The sequence below is a fragment of the Dama dama genome, chromosome 14, assembly GCF_033118175.1.
Source record: "Dama dama isolate Ldn47 chromosome 14, ASM3311817v1, whole genome shotgun sequence".
In the NCBI taxonomy this organism is placed as follows: Eukaryota; Metazoa; Chordata; class Mammalia; order Artiodactyla; family Cervidae; genus Dama; species Dama dama.
The window spans coordinates 1,151,728-1,164,433 of record NC_083694.1 but is presented as its reverse complement, the minus strand read 5'-3'; the positions used below and the strand labels follow the sequence as shown (position 1 = coordinate 1,164,433).

At 38.2% G+C, this 12,706-nt stretch overlaps 1 protein-coding gene across 1 annotated transcript in view; it reads right to left on the bottom strand.

Moving 5' to 3' along the window:
• Positions 1-12,706, bottom strand: part of ZC3H11A (zinc finger CCCH-type containing 11A) — a 45,063-nt gene that overhangs the window by 23,036 nt on the left and 9,321 nt on the right. The window contains exons 2-3 of the mRNA XM_061159849.1: positions 7,278-7,477; positions 6,038-6,157 (exon numbers count right to left, since the gene is read on the bottom strand). Of these exons, the coding sequence (XP_061015832.1) occupies positions 6,038-6,157; positions 7,278-7,331 (174 nt within the window). The 5' untranslated portion in view covers positions 7,332-7,477. The remainder of the gene's footprint in view (positions 1-6,037; positions 6,158-7,277; positions 7,478-12,706) is intronic.

Below are 12,706 nucleotides of genomic sequence, written 5' to 3'. Positions count from 1 at the left end.
AATCACGAGTCCCACATACTGATAACAGAAACGTAAACTGTCTCAACATCTCTGAAAGGTGATTTGGTAAAAATTATGTCACACTGCTTATTTAACTTACATACAGAGTACATCATGTGAAATGCCAGGTTGGATGAAGCACAAGCTGGAATCAAGATCGCTGGGAGAAAAACCAACAACCTTAGATATGCAAATGATACCACTCTAATCAGAAAGTGAAGAGGAAGTAGTCTCTTGATCAAAGTGAAAGAGGAGAGTAAAAAGTGAAAGCGGATGGCTTAAAATTCAACATTCAAAAAAACTAATAAGATCATGGCATCCAGTCCCATCACTTCAAGGCAAATAGATGGGCAAACAATGGAAACAGTGATAGACTTTACTTCCTTGAGTTCTAAAATCACTGCAGACAGTGACTGCAGCCATGAAACTAAAAGATGTTTGCTCCTTGGAAGAAAAGCTATGACAAACCTAGACAGTGTATTAACAAGCAGAGACATCACTTTGCCAACAAGGGTCCATATAGTCAAAGCTCTTGTTTTTCCAGTTGTCATGTATGGATGTGATAGTTGGATCACACTGAAGGCTGAACACTGAAGAATGGATTCTTTGGAGAAGACTCTTTAGAGTCCCTTGGACAGCAAGGAGGTCAGCCAGTCAAATCCTAAAGGAAATCAACTCTAAATATTCACTGGAGGGACGATGCTGAAGCTCCAATGCTTTGGTCACCTGATGCAAAGAGCCAAGAGCCAACTCACTGGAAAAGATCCTGATGCTGGGAAAGATTGAGGGCAGGAAGAGAAGGGGATGACAGAGGATGAGATTGTTGGACGACATCACTGACTCAATGGACATGAGTTTGAGCAAACTCTGGGAGATAGTGAAGGACAGAGAAGCCGGACAAGCCAGTCCATGGGGTTGCAGAATCACACACGACTGAGCAACAACAATGGAAAAGAGTTATGTCCTACACTTACTGCCACGTTTTAAAAAAGTATAGCAAATAACTCTGTCTTTGAAAGAACTGGATAGTATTTATTAGTATCCTGTTACCCTTAAAAGTTAGGTATAATAGCTACAACTGCACTTCCCTGGTGGTACAGTGGGTAAGAATCCGCCTAATTCAGGGGACATGAGTCTGATCCCTGGTCTGGGAAGATTCCACGTGCTGTGGAGCAAACTAAGCCCATGTAGCATGACTACTGAGTCCATGCGCTACAAGTGCTGAAGCCTGTGCTCGGCAACAAGAGAAGCTACCGCACTGAGAGGCCCGTGTACTGCGATGAAGAGTAGCCCCGCTCACTGCAGTTAAAGAAAGCCCATGAGGAGCAACAAAGACCCCAAGCAACCAAATGAAAAGTGAAGTGAAAGTTGCTCAGTCCTGTCCAACTCTTTGGGACTCCATGGACTATACACAGTCCATGGAATTCTTCAGGCCACAATACTGGAGTGACTAGCCATTCCCTTCTCTAGGGGATCTTCCCAACCCAGGGATCAAACCCAGGTTTCCCGCACTGTAGGCAGATTCAAGACTGAATCTGTAACCAGCTGAGTTACCAGGGAAACCCATGAAGCTACCAAGTGCTACCACTGTTATCACCAGGGAAGTGCAACCAAATAAATAAGTACATAAATACATAAACACATAAATAAATGTTTTTTTTTTTAAAAGCTACCATTGCTCTTTAAAATAACAAGTATCCAATTACTTCTTGAGGTAGCACCTAATGCCAATCTTCCCTGCTGCTGGATCTGTCTTTGCTTCTTTCCTAAAAGCAACCTTCAAATTACTGGATGATTACTATGATAGCATTATCTTTAAACTGAAGTCACGGGACATTCATTTAACGTGTTTAATACCATTACTGAATTTTATTTCAAAATAAAAAGTAATACACAAACAATAAAGATGACTTGGAAAATAAAATTAATACCTATTATGCCATTACAGTGAGTCACTTATTTTGTTATAGAATTCTTAAAAAAAACCAAAACTGTAAAATGTATTGATTCACACTTAAAAGAAAGGTTTTCCATATAATTGTGTAAATTTTCATTTAGCAACACATCCTCATAGTAACATTCTCCTACATGATTATTTCTTTAGCTTTTAAAAAAAGCCATATATATGGTTGAAAGACATAGAGCTGGTCCAAAGATACACAGCGAATGCTCATCATCTGCAGTAGATTATGTACTATAAAACTACCATAAGTATTTAATTAACAAATATGGAATCATTCTGTTGCTTAAGGACCCAGGGACTGAACCTAAGTCTCCTGCATTGCAGGCAGATTCTTTACCCACTGAGCCCCAGGGAAGCTCCATATAATGGGCTTCCCAGAGCAGAAACACGCACATGTACTGCTGCATTTTCACTGCTGGGGGAAGTGTGTGTTCTTTGTGACCCCTCATGCAGAGATCATAAAAGAAACGCATGTGTGAATAACTCCAGACTATGACTATCTTTTTCTTTTATAATCAGTGTATCCTTACTCTATCACTGTAATAAATCAGAATTCACATGAAATGCAGGAAACGTGGGAGATATATATTCAATCCCTGGGTCAGGAAGATCTCTGGAGGAGGAAACGGCAACCCACTCCAGTATTCTTGCTTGGAAAATCCCACAGACAGAGGACCCTGGCAGACTACAGTTCATGGGGTCTCAAGAGGTCAGACACGACCGAGCACACACACATGCATGCATGAATGCATGCGTAAGCCATATGCTAAGTCCCGTGAGTTTTCTAAAGAATTCCAAATGTATTAGGTTGATGCAAAACTGCGGTTTTTGCATTGTTGAAAGTTGCTGTTTCATACTGGAATATATTCTTAAACAAATGTGATTATGTTATACATAATTTTAATGTGCATTTCTCACTTTATGTCTTTCTGCTAATGACTTATTATATGCTGTTTATTTTACATTTATTTTAGACTAGGGAAATGATGTTAGACAAAAATCAAATTCAAGTGATTTTCTTATTCAAGTTCAAAATGGGTCATAAAGCAGTGGAGACAACTCACATCAACAATGCATTTGGCCCAGGAACTGATAACAAACATACAGTGCAATGGTGTATGAAATGGTTCAAGACATTTTGCAAAGGAGACAAAAGCCTTGAAGATGAGGATCACAGTAGCTGGCTCAGAAGTTGACAATGACCAACTGAGAGTAATCATTAAAGCTGATCCTCCAAAGAACTCAAAGGTGATCATTCTGTGGTTGTTCGGCATTTGAAGCAAATTGGAAAGGTGAAAAAGCTTGAAGAGTGGAAGCCTCGTGATCTGACCGAAAATCAAAAATATCACTGTTCTCAAGTGTTGTTTTCTCTCATACCATGCAACAACAAACCATTTCTTGATCATATTGGGACAAGCAACAAAAGGTGGATTTTAAACAACTGAGGCTGACCAGCTCAGCGGCTGGACAGAGGAGAAGCTCCAAAGCACTTCCCAAAGCTAAACTTGCACCAAAAAAAAGGTCATGGACACTGGTGATCTGCTGCCAGTCTGACCCACTACAGTTTTCTGAATCCTGGTAAGACCATTACATCTGTGAAGTATGCTCAGCAAATCAACGAGACGCACAATAAACTCCAACATCTGCAGCCAGCACTGGTCAACAAAAAGGGCTCAATTCTTCTCCACAACAGCACCCACCTGTTGCACAAGCAACACTTCAAAAGTGGAACAAATTGGGCTATGAAGATTTGCCTCATCCACCATATCCACCTGACCTCTCGCCAACCACCACTTCTTCAAGCATCTTGACAACTTTTTGCATGGGGAACGCTTCCAAAACCAGCAGGATGCAGAAAATGTTTTCCAAGAATTCATCAAATCCCAAAACAATTTATTTCTCATTGGCAAAATGTGTTGATTGTAATTAATCCTATTTTGATTAATAAAGATGTGTTTCAGGCTAGTTATAATGATTTAAAATTCACGGTCTGAAACAGCTATTATGTTCGCACCAATCTAATATATGTTCTTAGAGACTGGCACAGCTTTCCTAAGAGTTGTGCCAGTTTGTTCTGCTTGCAATGTTACAGCAGGATTTTTCAAAAGTTGCAAGAGCATTTCTTTTTCTGAACATACTTAGTGAATCCGCTATTTGGAAGCCAGCATAGAATGTTATCTATTTGTTAAGTCATGACCAACTCTTTGCAACCCCATGGACTGCAGTCCACCAGACTCCTTTGTCCGTGGGATTTCCCAGGCAAGAATACTAGAGTGGGTTGCCATTTCCTTCTCCAGGGGATCTTCCTGACCCAGGGATCGAACCCATGTCTTTTGCACAGGCAGGCGCTTCTTTACCACTGAGCCACCAGGTACTCAGCTGAAACCGGAATGGAGTGGTTACATAACCGCAGACCTACAAACTGCATATTTAGGCTCTTTCTTCTTTCCCCACCCCTTCTCAAATAATTCACAAAGTCATAATGTGAGGCTGAGAGAGGGAGGCGTGCATACTGGGAGAGGAAGGGCAAGAGGCCCAGAGCAGCGCGGTGGAGGCTGACTGAGATGAGGAAGGCAGCCACGGGACCAAGTGGGCCTGGCACAAGCTGCCAGGGCTAGCAAAGCATTTGTGTCGGAGGAGGGCCAGCACAATGCTGGAGCCTGAGAAGGGTGCGAAGGCTTCCGTGCAGAAGCCATCTCATTATAGGGTGAGGAGGTCAGCCTAGAAGGGGCATCAAAGACTAGGCAGGGTGAGGAAGGCAGGATCTTCCTGAGTGGGGGCTCGAGTGTAGTCAGAGAACGAGCAGGGTGGGGAAGCAAGTAGAGAACCTGGATAATCTTGTTAGGCCAGAAAGTGAAGAAGTGTTCAAAGAAGGATGGAAACATCAAAAAGATACAGAAATCAGCATTGGCCAAACATCAACCTGAGGAGGAAAAAATGATAGTAATGGCATATAACACACTGAATAAAACAGGAAATCACTGAGGTCACACATAAAAAGCTGGGGAAAAAAACTTCATTCAAAATTTGATATGAAATGGGAGAATTACAAGGTCTCAAAGTACCTTTCCAAAATATACTTACTTAATTACAAAAAAAAATGTATAGTGAAGCAATCTGGTGGCTACCACCTTAATGAAGTGATGCAAGTTAACATCAGTAATGGGATAATTAAAATTGTACACCACTCAATGGTAAGCAATGAGAGGAATATCACCTCTGTGATATTCCTGCCAAAAATATAAGATCTGAATTTAGCAATGAGGATTGGAGAGGGAAATGGCAACCCACTCCAGTACTCTTGCCTGGAAGGTCCCGTGGACGGAGGAGCCTGGTAGGCTACAAGTCCACGGGGTCGCAAAGAGTCGGACACGAATGAGTGACTTCACCTAGCAATGAGGAAGTATTAGATAAACCCAAAGTGATGAACATTCTACAAAATAACTGTCCTATAGTGACCAAAAATGTAAGGTCAATGAAAGGCAAGAAAAAACTGATCAACTGTTCTAGACAGAAGGCCAAATCACTATGACAACTAGATGCAGCACATGATTCTGGGCTCACTCCTATTGCAATAAAGAATGCCACCAGCTCAAGGGCAAAACCTGAATGGGAGCTGAGAATTCAATGAGAGTAATATATAACATAAATGTTAATATTCTAATTTTGATGGTTTATCACAGTTATGTGAGAGAATATCTTTTGTGTTTGTAGGAAATAGTCATGAAAGTATTTAACCCTAAATGGTTTAGAGGAAAGTATCATAGTATACTTGCAACTTTTCTCTAAGTTCAGACTGTTTTAAAATAAACACAGAAATATAAATACTCCCTAAATATACATTATAATTTTTACACTTTAGAGATTACCAAACGGCCTTTCTGAAATATGACACTAATTCATACCATAAAGCATCTCGATAATAAGTGAGCATTTTACTAATGACAGAAATTTCACCAGGTCATTAAAGAAGAATTTAACACACATGTTACATAAAATGTTTTTTACTGCCATACTTTTTACTGTCCCATCAGGACACAAGACTACTTACTAAAACCCAAACTGAAGACTTACGTCGATCTCCATGTGCCGAAACCTGCACACTTGTCGGAAACAGCGCCCTTCTTGCCATAGTGTGCAAACAGTCTCATTTCCCAGGGCAGCCTCACAGTGGCGGAACGGGCAGCTGTCACCCTGTAAACAAAACGAATAATGCAGAAGAGAACTGTGGTATCGAACCAGACCCCAAGCAAAATGCTCCCTCTAAGTTTCTTGGTATCTAGACAAACACAGAAGAGTAAGGAGAGACAGGCAAGGTAGAAAACAATTGAAATGGGATGATAAGAACAATCTGAGGTCAAGAAATTTTTAATTTCCTAAAACCTATTTCTTGACAGTATTTTTTATCTGATCTGACAACATGAATGACAAAAGCTGAGAGATGGGGTCAAAAATACAAGTGGGAATATTAGGTACCCTTAAAAAATGTTTTACAGTTAATCTTCAAAACCATTTCATATATCCTGACTTGTATAAGTAGCTTTAAATGGAAAATTAGAAAGTAAATAGATTAGAATTTAAGTATAATTCCATGTTTCACTATAAATTTCATACAATGCTACTATTTTAAACAAAATGCTACTGTTGTGCACCTTGTTACCTAAAATCAAAGCTTTGCTCAAAACTAACAATTTTAAATATAGCGCCAAAATGATTTAAGAAAAATACTTGGGGGGGGAAACACATGTATAGAATTAGTCATAAAGGAATAACAGAAAATAATGGGTAAATTCTAAATGGAGCTGCAGAAGAACCAGGATGAAATACAGGAAGCTCCAACAAAGAAAAAAGCTCTAATAAACCTGCAAAAGTATATTTAGAAAAGTGGCTTTAGGATTCAGCAGGATATCTGGAGACAGAAGTCAAATTCAATCCATGACAATTCTATAAATATAATACAATCCACCTATTCATTTACTACAAAACAAATTTACTACACAAAGTTAGCAAGCCACAGTCAAGTGTTCCTAATTCCTGAAAAGCACCCGGAACAGATTAATTATAGCTATAACAACACTGAACGATGACTAAATGCTATGGATCTTTTTACTTCTGGAGAGTATGGAGAACAAAATGAACAGGAAAAAAACGATGAGTAATGAATTCCCTTAGGAATGCTATCCTTTACTAAAAAATTGACAGCAAATAAACAGTTGAGCAAAATATAAAAGACAACTTGGTATACTGGGAAAATTTTATTCAATTTTATTAGGGAAATCATAGAAAGAACTGATTTAGAGATGCCAATTCTTACTTTAGTACAAGTAGAATAGAAAAAAAAATAGCAGTCTTCTCCTTGATTAGGCATGCTGAGTAGATCCTTAGATGAGAAGTGGCTTTTTGAAAATAAGCCACTGCTTCCTCTAGGCGAGGACCAGCTCCAAGTCCTCTTGATATGGGTTTAATCTTCCAAAAGACAAGTCAATCACAGAAATCGTCTTTTAAATGTTAATCCTAAAATGAGAAGACAATGAATTGAAAATATTTCAGGTAAATTCTTTCAACATTCTTCTCCAAATCACCTTGGCCAATGAGCAGAGCCTTATGAAAATTCTGATTCATATTTTAATCTGTGAGTGTTGTACATTCTCATCTACAATGCAAAATTTTTGTTAAACAGCCATGTGTCTTTCTTTGCATTCTCTACGGTGCTTCAGCGTAAATTATGTAAGCATTATATACTCAACAAATGATCTGCAGTTTAGATTATTAACTTGGACTATTTTACACAAGATAATCTGCTAAATCTGTATTTCTGACAAACTAGACTCTTTTCATCTAACAAACGTTCCAATATTTTCACAAGCATTTTTGTTATTTCAAAAGTATATAATTCTAAGTATGTGGAAAAAACTCTCGCTGGAATAGCTGGTGAACCACTACCCCTGAAAAATCTGTAGAGCGAGCTAATACAATGAAGATGACGAAGAGCTGTACACCAATTACGGCACAAGGAGCAAAAGAAGTTCTCAGGGCTTATCCCTAAAATAGTGCTTATGCAGAATGATCAATATTCCCTCTCCCCTTTAGTCCTTGCCATACCCTAGTTCTCACACTAAAGGGTTCAAGAAAGCAAGCTTCTATGGAAGTAAAAATACATGACAAGAGCACATGTCAGAATTTGGAAGGGGTTTCTACAAACTCCTACATCAGAGGATAAAGTTTCAGAAACATGGATCTAGGGACTTCCCTTGTGGTCCAGTGGTTAAGACTTGCAATTCCACCACCCGGGGTATGGAGTTGGTCCCTGGCTGGGCAAGTTCTGCACACCAAAAGGTTTTGGCCAAAACAAAAGAAAAAGATCCTAAAAAGAGAAACATTGATCTACAACTTGAAATTAGATGAATCAAATTCATTCATATTTTCCGCTAACAATTCCTAATCCAAGAATAGCAGGCCATGGTAAAACCAACCTTTAACTCAGCAACCTAGCTTAGAAGAGTTATGTTACTAAACACACATGAAACCTTCAAAATTTAAATATCCTATGACTTTCAATTCCATTTCCAGAATTTATCCTGAGATTAATATCCAACAGTGGAAACAGTGACAGACTTTATTTTTTTGGCTCCAAAATCACTGCAGATGGTGACTGCAGCCATAAAACTAAAAGATACTTGCTCCTTGGAAGAAAAGTTATGATCAACCTAGACAGCATATTAAAAAGCAGAGACATTACTTTGCCAACAAAGGTCCATCTAGTCCAAGCTATGGTTTTTCCAGTAGTCATGTATGGATTTGAGAGTTGGACTATAAAGAAAGCTGAGCACCAAAGAATTGATGTTTTTGAACTGTGGTGTTGGAGAAGACTCTTGAGAGTCGCTTGGACTGCAAGGAGATCCAATCAGTCCATCCTAAAGGAAATCAGTCCTAAATGTTCATTGGAAGGACTGATGCTAAAGCTGAAACTTCAATAATTTGGCACCTGATGCGAAGAATGGACTCATTTGAAAAGACTCTGATGCTGGGAAAGATTGGAGGCGGGAGGAGAAGGGGACAACAGAGGATGAGATGGTTGGATGGCATCACTGACTCAATGGACACGAGTTTGAGTAAGCTCCAGGAGTTGGTGATGGACAGGGAGGCCATGGGCTTGCAAAGAGTCGGACACGACTGAACTGAACTAATATTCAACAAATATACAAAAGAATAGTGCATAAGAAAGTTCAGCACCATCTTCTAACAGGGAAAAAACACCTAGAAACCTAAGTGTTCAAAAACTGATGCTTCTATAAGCCAAGGAATGACAGGGATTGCCAGCAAACACCAGAAGCTACAAGAAGCAAGGAAGGATCATTTCCCTACAGGTTTCAAAGAGAGCATGACCCTGTTAACACCTTTTCAGACTTCTAACCTCCAAAACTGTTAATAACAAACTTCTGTTGCTTTAAGACACCCAAGTTCGCGGTACTTTGTTATGGAAGCCCTAGGAAACTAATATACGTTACAAATAGAGTCAACTGATCTTTGCCAAAGAAGCAAGGCAATTTCAAAGGAGAAAGGACAGTCTTTTTAATATACAATGCTGGAAGAGGAGGATACCTGCAGGCAAAAAAATATATCTAGACAGAGACCTTATACCTTTCACAAAAATTAAAATGGATCACTAATGTGAAATTATAAAACTCCTAGAGAATAAAACAAGAGAAAATCCAGGTGATTCTGGGTGTGGTGATAGCTTTTTAGACATAACACCAAATGTACAGTCCATTAAAGGAACCATTGATAAGTTGGAGTTAATTAAAATTAAAAACTTCCACTTCTCAAAAGCACTATTAAGAGAATGAAAAGCCAAGTTACAGACTGGGAGAAAATTTCTGCAAAACACATAACTGATAAAGGACCGGTATCCAAAATATACAAAGAACCCTTAAAATGCAACAATAAGAAAAACAAACCAGGGACTTCCCTGGTGGTTCAGTGGTTAAGACTCCATGCTTCCAATGCAAAAAGCACAGGTTTGATCCCTGGTGGGAAACTAAGATCCCACATGCCATGGGGCACAGCCAAAAAAATAAATTAATTAAGTTAAAGAAAAACTAATTTAAAAATGGGCAAAAGATCTAAACAGACACCTCAACAAAGAAAATATACAGATGACAAACAAGCATATGAAAAGACACTCAGTATCACTGGGAGTTGCAAACTCCTTTTAGAATGGCTGACAAAAATCCAAAAACTGGCGCCACCAAGTGCCGGTGAGGACATGGTAGCAGGAAGAAATCTAAACCTCGAAAAACAAAGATCAAATGTTAGCAGTAGTTACAGTCACGGTAGTAGGATTACAGGTGGCTATTTATTATTTTATGTTGAGAATAACACTACATTTTCTAATATGATGAAACACAGATATAACAGAAAACTTAAGTCTACCCTAACTGACCTGACCATTGTTGACATACTACAGAACAGAACAAGGATTGGGTCTTTAATACCACCTCACCAGTCCACTACCAACATTCCTCTGACCACCAAGAGAATGCATTGCACCATCTAGGATACACCAAAAAGTAACTTTTTAAAAATCAGAGGGAGAGAGGGAATTCCCTGATGGTCCAGCGATTAGGATTTGGCACGTTCATGGCCTGAGTTCGATCCCTGGTTGGGGAACTGAGATTCCATAAGCAGAATGGCCAAAGAAAAAACGAAAGAAAATTTAGAGGCAGGAAGAATTAGGACTTTGAGATTAACATATACATACTACTACATATAAAATAAATAATCAACAAAGACCTACTGTATAACACAGTATATTATAATACTCTGTAATAACCTGTATGGTAAAAGGATCTGAAAAAGAATGGATATGTGTATAAAGTGAAGTCACTCAGCCGTGTCCGACTCTTTGCGACCCCATGGACACCAGGCTCCTCCGTCCATGGATTTTCTAGGCAAGAGCACTGGAGTGGGTTGCCATTTCCTTCTCCAGGGAATCTTCCCAACCCACGGATGGGACCCAGGTCTCCCGCATTGTAGACACATGCCTTACCATCTGAGCCACCAGGGAAGTCTGGATATGTTTGTATGCACAACTGAATCACTCTGCTGTACGCCTGAGACCAACACAGCACTGTAAACCAACTCTACTACAACATAAAATAAAAACTAAAAAACTGCCTCCAACGGGATCAAGTCTCTAGGAATATTCAATTAACTACAATGACACACACAGTAAGAAAAAGTGTTAGTCAGAAAAGAATGGAAACATTTTACAATAGAAAGGTCTTTTTATAAAGGGGAAAAGGCTTTGGTGTCCCTTTCATTCCTGAAATCAACATGCCAAAGAACATAAATGAAACTGTTGTTGGTTTCAGTAAGACTGCTACATATTAAACAAACAAAATGAGATTTATGAAATAGCAGAATAGCATGAGTTGTACTTTTCCCCTCGTTTTTTCAAAATCGATTCTGTAAAACACCCTGATGTAGGCAAGGCAAGGCATGGAGAGATTGAATCCTGAATAGATATGCACCACATTACTAATGTTTAAATAGAACAGTTCTTTCATATATCCCTTTTACATACTGAACTTCTTTAATTTTCACTGGGGGTTGGGGGGGAAGGATATAACTGCTATGCAAGAAAATGGCCCCCAAAAATATAGAGGTAAAAATTGACTGACCTATTACTACATAAGATAAAAGTCCAAAACCATGGTGCACATTCCTTTTTTAATAAAAAAGAAATAGTACCCAAGATAAAGAAAAATCTGAATAAACACTGACGAAAAAGACAAAACTGAATCATAGGATATCACTATCGAGACGTTCCCCAGAATGCAAAAAGATGTCAATGTGAGAGAAAAGATAACACAGAAATAATTCCAGAAGATTCAATTTCTACATAATGAAAATTATACAAGGATGGAATGGAACTGGTAGAAATGATAATAAAATACAAGGATGGAATGGAACTGGTAGAAATGATAATAAAATAACAATACAAAGAAATTTCCCTAAACTGGATGAACTTAAGTCTTTTAACTAAAGGATTCATCAAATGCCAGGCAGAAATTTTCTTTAAAGACATCGCTACTTCACCATATACCATATATACAATGGTGAAATTTTTGAATTCCAATGGTAAAGCAGAATTATACAGACTTCCAGGAAAAACCAGACTGAAAACAAAAGAAAGAAAATCAGACTTGACATTTGACACATCATTTGAATCTCTAAAAATTTCAAAAGACAAAATATCCAGAATTTAAAAGGTGATATTATGACCCTAGATTGAGCTTTTCAAATTACATTTCAAGAAAAGCTCAGGACTGGGAAGAAGGTTTTAGAAAGTCTCATATATGTACTCCACATATTTTTTTCAAAAATTACTAAAGGAAGCAGTCTAACTTCAGAAAAAAATTAGAAAAAATAAATAGTAGAAAAAGAACAAAACAATGAAAAGGCATTATCTCATTTTTTTTTTTTTAAAGTTTTAAAGCAACTACTTGGGGGTGTCTGATTTATGATACAGCTGATAAATCCTAAATAAAGTGAACCATATAGTATATCAAAAGAGTAACAAAACATGATCAAAGAAGGTTTATTCCAGAACTAAGAATGGCTTAATATTGGGAAATTCATTACTAGAATAAACAGGGTTAAAAAAGGAAACTCTGTGGTATCAAGATTTCAAAAACAGAAAAATGGTGAAAAAAATATTTAAAACTGTAGTTTTCTAAA